Raw genomic sequence first — 5,487 nt, forward strand, 5'->3', positions numbered from 1 at the left:
TCCCCGTGCTTTTCTCATAAGCCTCTGCTTTCTCTCCCACTTTCCGAGTTGTATTTGTTTTGTTTTTAAATATTTCTATTTAAACCTTACATTTTTTTTCATTATCCTTATACTTAAATTATTTTTTTTCTTTTCTTTTCATTTATTTCGTTCGTTTTACAAAACTACCCTTCTTATTATCAAACATAATTTAACGACAGCTATTCATTTTTTTTGTTTCAAGGATGTTTCTGCCCAATTATTTTTTGGTGAAGCTTGTGACCTGAACTGCTTTATGCCTCGCTTTAAGCACCTCGGTGACATGTTCAATGCTGCTGAGCATATCATTTTGGCAAATTTTTTTTTCCATAAGAAAATAAGCATGTGGCACCAAACGTGTCCAAAAAGTGAACTACAATGTGGGGGCCACACAAAGCCACGTTTAAAATTGACAATGGCAGCAGTTACAATGTCAAGAAACTACTCCTCTTCTGCTCTTCATAAGATGCTCTCTGCTCCACTTTCTTTTGCCCTCCTCCATTGAAGCAAATAATCAGCCTCACCTCAGGTATTTTTATATTTTGCATGTTTCTTTTCTCTTTTCCTTTTTTATTATTTTTTCACTTATTTATATCTCTCTAGTTTTTTCTTCTTCTTTACTTCTTGGCTGCTTGATCACAGTGAAATCTGGTATTATTTGATCTTATTTTCTGAGATGAACACCCCAATCGTTCTTTACTCTTGGTTGTTCAGTATAGTTTTTGTTTTTGTGAGATGAAATTGTCTTCTTCTTGTGATGTGATGCATGCAATTGCAGAGCCTAGCTTTTACAAATGTCTCTGCATTTATCTGAGTTTTGACACGAGTCTTCATCCTGCACAAAACTGTTCATCGAGTACAGAGTTCATATTGAGTTGTAGTGTTTCTTCTTTTTATCTTTATCTTTTTTTTTTCTTTTTTTTTTCCTGAAGAGGCAACTTGCCGAAGGTAATGTTAGCTGGAACAGAACAGAAAATGGACGAGTTTTCTGTTCCTCAAATCAAACTTCAGATCCCTATATGAAATGAAATCTGATTTTTTTTCCCCTTTTATTCATTTATTTGTTTTTCTTGGGATATTATTTTGATTAGGTGAAGTTGGAAATTAACTATGATTGAAAACTCCTCTGCATGCAGAAACTCAACTGATTTCTCTGTTCTTTGGAGTGCAGGGGGCTGATTATTGAGCATCTATTCTTACAACAACATTCTCCATTTTATGTTAAAATGGTAGCTTCTGACGAATCTGGAAGCATCGGCTATGATAATGACAATTTCGATTTCGAATTCGAACCCGAACAGCCACTAGAACCGCAAGAAGAATCATCCCAAGACGACTCACATCATTCCATGGGTAATAATACCAAACAGAATTCAATATTCTCCCTTACTCTGGATGAAATCCAATGCAAGAGTGGGAGGAATTTTGGGTCCATGAACATGGATGAGTTCCTTGCCAACATTTGGAGTGTTGAAGAAGAAAATCAAACACAACAACAACCCAGCCAATGTGACCAAGACGCCAGTGACAAAGACACAACTATCAACCCCATTACTCTGTCCCGGCAGGGCTCGTTCTCCATCCCTACCCCGCTTTGCAAGAAAACCGTGGACGAGGTCTGGTCGGAAATCGACAGAAGTCGACCACAACACCATGACCCTGACGGCAACATTAGCAATTCTGTAGCCCCGCAGCGCCAGCAAACAATCGGAGAAATTACTCTAGAAGATTTCCTCGTAAAAGCCGGGGTTGTTCAAGAATCTCCCTCCAAGTCCAAGCCTCCTCCTCCGAAGATGGAAAGTACCCTAATTCAACAGCAATGTGGTGAAACTAATATGGGAAATGAGATCAGCACATGTTTGGATTCAAGTTTTGGAATTGGGAGACAGTTGTTTGGTTCAGGGTTTTTTAATCTCCAAAATGATGTGCCAAGCAATTTGTCCGGGAATGGATACGCAATAGGTGCTACATACCCAATGTTGGGTAGACAGAGTAAAGTGATTGTGGGAGAACCATCTTGTGTTAGTGCAATTGAGAAATGCCATAGCTTGCCGGAATCGAGCAGTGGGGGTGGAGCAAAGAACAAGAAGAGGATAATAGATGGTCCACCGGAGGTAGTAGTCGAGCGGAGGCAACGCAGGATGATCAAGAATCGAGAGTCAGCAGCAAGGTCTCGTGCCAGGAAACAGGTAATTTTTATATCAATAAAATTTACAAATAATTTGCAAGTAATATCATAAAGAAAACATAGAAAGGGAAATGTTTATAATCAAATAATTCTACTGCTTATAGGCATATACAGTGGAACTGGAAGCTGAGCTGAATCAACTTAAAGAGGAGAACACAAAGCTGAAGCAGAATGTGGTACTGCACAAGAAAATTTATTTCTTGCTTTAAAAGACAATTGTCCAAGTGCACTAATGAAACAGTTTTCACCTTTTGGAACAGGCCGAATCTGAACAGAAGAGGAAGCAAGAGGTAACTAATATAAGAGGCTACTTACGATTTTGGTCCCCGTAGTTTCGCCAAAGTTTCACTTTGGTACGTATATGTAGTACATGCATTTTCAATTTTCGTCGTGATAGACTCATAGTTTACCAATTGTTGCAATTCAAGGACAGTAACTTAATTTTGTCAAATTTCCAACGAAACATATGTGAGGTGTTTTACAACTCTAAAAAAAATCGAACTCTCACATATGGCACTCACCTGCCAAGTCCGTCAAAAATATTAACCAAATTATTATATGCTACTCTTCTTGAATTGCAACAAGTAGTATACTACAAGTTTAAAATCGCAAAAATTGAAACAACAAGCACCAAAGTAGACAAAAATTGAAACAACAAGCACCAAAGTGGAACTTCGTCTATCGACCAAAATACCGGGGACCAAATTCAGAGTTTATCCCTAATAAAAATATAAAATGTTCTGCCTCCTTATGATTTAATCAACATATAATTACCTTGTGTAATTTACACATATGGCATGGCAGCTATTGGGAAAGAAACAATCTACACGAGCACAAAAATTGGCAGAAAAGTTGAGGACAATGAGAAGGGCAGTAAGCTTGGCATGGTGAACGAAATTCAACGTGGCAGAAAGGACAAACAATGCATGCAATGTGAGGGGCATACTTGAGTGTGTATGTAAATATCCCATGTCTTGACATGAGAAATGCAAATTGTATTTGTAATGTGTAGCAATACGTAAATGGATATGGTCCTAGAAATAAGCGGATGATGATGTAACAATAAAATGAAGCGGATAACCTACTGTGGTTGCTGCGTTTCCGCATTTGTATTTGTTCTTGGACTGGCTTTTACGGTTACTAGCCTTGTGCCTAATTTATAAATGCAATTCATCATTTATTTTTATTTTATAAATGAAATCAAATAAAATGAGTTCAAGTTTGTATTTGTTAGAATCAAAGCATTTTTTAAAAACCCAAAATCAATGGTGATAATGGCTGGACAGGCTCAAAATCACTTTTCAAAAATCAAGGGTAAATGCTCTTATTCGCTAGAGTTACAAGTTATTTGTTAAAATAAATCATTTTTAGTTGGAGTTTTACACTCACAACAGTACAATCATCACTATCATCTTTCTCTTACTCTAGCTTGATCAATATAAGGAAAGAAAAGGTTTAATAATTGACGTTGTTTATTGTATGTGTGGTTTCTCTTTTCAATAGATCTTCTACTAATATTTTTTTGGGCATCATTTTAGGGTTAATATAATTTTTTGTGTGGATAAATTTAGGAATAGTATGGTGTTTTTCTCCTATGGCGTTACGACATTTGGTTTGCGGATTAAACTTCTTGAGAATAAATTTTCCATATTTAACCCCATGAGATGAGAATGAGGACTAGAAAATGTCATTTTCTCTATTCCCATGTGTTTATTATTAAAAGTTATTAATATGAATAGTTTTGTAAAGGCCAAAAGTGGTATTTTAAAATAATAACATGGGTAAGTTAGTCCAAAAAAACTGCTTTAAATGCTTTCCCAAGTGAGGGGGAAAAGTTTCCCAAGGTGAGCCAATGTATGAAATTCTCCTTACATGGGATGGGAAGTCCATATCCAAATATCCATAAATTCTCCTAAACCTTGAACCAAACGAGGAAAAGTTTGTTGAAAAGAATTCATGGGAATATGAACCCTCGTATATAATTTCGATTGAATGCAATAAACTAAGAGATACATATTATGGACTGGTGTATAATTTCTAAAATTACACTAACACCCTTGAGATTTCAAAATTATTTCATAAAAACCCTTCAAATTTCAGTCCAAAAATTGATATCATCAATATAATTTCATAAAAGGACAAAGGGAATTACTCAAATTTGTACCCTATTTACATTTTGGTACCTAAACTAAATTATTCGTTCAAATGGTCCACCAACTCTTTATTAATCGGCGCTTTGGTCATACCGTTACATTTTCTGTTAAATTTAAGACTTTTGACCTATGTATCACCTCTTTATCATCACTTTATCACCATTGTATCACCACTTTATCACATATATATCACCACTTTATCACCTATTTGGGGAACATAGGATGGTTATGGATGGTTTTATCCTTACATTTGACGGCAACATTAACATAATGTAACGGTAGAATCAATGGAGCGATTAATATAGAGTTGATGAACCATTTGAACGAATAATTTAATTGAGAGACCAAAATGTAAATCGGGTATAAGTTTGATGACCATTTGAGTAATTTACCCAAAGGACAAATTTAGCCTCAAAGATTAGATTGCACACACATCCCTTAAGGTCTAATCTTTGAGGTTAATTTTGTTATTTGAACAAGTTTTGATGGCACCAAGGCATCAACAATTTGTGGACGAAAAATTAACGCAAATGATTTTGTGAAAATAATTTGAAATGACATTGAAATTTTTTGAAAAAGCAAAAAATCTCAGGGAGTGTTTGTATGAAAACTCTATAAAAAAAAAAATATGTAAATCATTATAACTAAAAACTATGATGTATTAAGTTATATTTCAATAATTAATAACATTTTTTAAGTAACAATGTTCTTTTTCCCATCAAACATTTTTTAAGTAACAATACTTATTAGTGCGTATTTTTTGACAAGATGGTATTTCAAACTCTTCTAATGTACGAGATGAGGATTGAACTTGAATATAAAAGGGCGAGCACACTACATCGCCCAATTGGCCCAACCTACATCCGCTTTAGTGCGCATTATATCACCTAAACCAATCAAACCACCTATGCAATTAGTTGCCTCAATTTCTTTTTGGTTCTCAAAACAGTAGATAATTAATTAAAGTGAAAATCTCCTAAAGTTTCACTAAACATTTTCCATGTACTTCCTTCGTATTTTCTCAAGTTATTAACGGGATTGGGGTTTTACGTAAGTTGGTCCAAAAACAAAAAAGAAAGATACGCTTTTATTACGTGTGCGTATATTGAATCCGTGTAGAATGTATAT

At 35.1% G+C, this 5,487-nt stretch overlaps 1 protein-coding gene across 1 annotated transcript; it reads left to right on the forward strand.

The window, feature by feature from the left end:
• The first annotated feature begins 484 nt into the window (after positions 1–484).
• On the forward strand, positions 485–3,381 carry LOC117632132 (ABSCISIC ACID-INSENSITIVE 5-like protein 1). Its single transcript, XM_034365544.1, has 5 exons — positions 485–547; positions 1,190–2,207; positions 2,311–2,382; positions 2,467–2,496; positions 3,011–3,381. The coding sequence occupies exons 2-5, from the start codon at positions 1,245–1,247 to the stop codon at positions 3,095–3,097; spliced, it is 1,152 nt and encodes a 383-aa protein (XP_034221435.1). The 5' UTR covers positions 485–547; positions 1,190–1,244; the 3' UTR covers positions 3,098–3,381.
• Positions 3,382–5,487: the final 2,106 nt, after the last annotated feature.

Source organism: Prunus dulcis, chromosome 6, assembly GCF_902201215.1.
Source record: "Prunus dulcis chromosome 6, ALMONDv2, whole genome shotgun sequence".
Classification (NCBI taxonomy): domain Eukaryota; kingdom Viridiplantae; phylum Streptophyta; class Magnoliopsida; order Rosales; family Rosaceae; genus Prunus; species Prunus dulcis.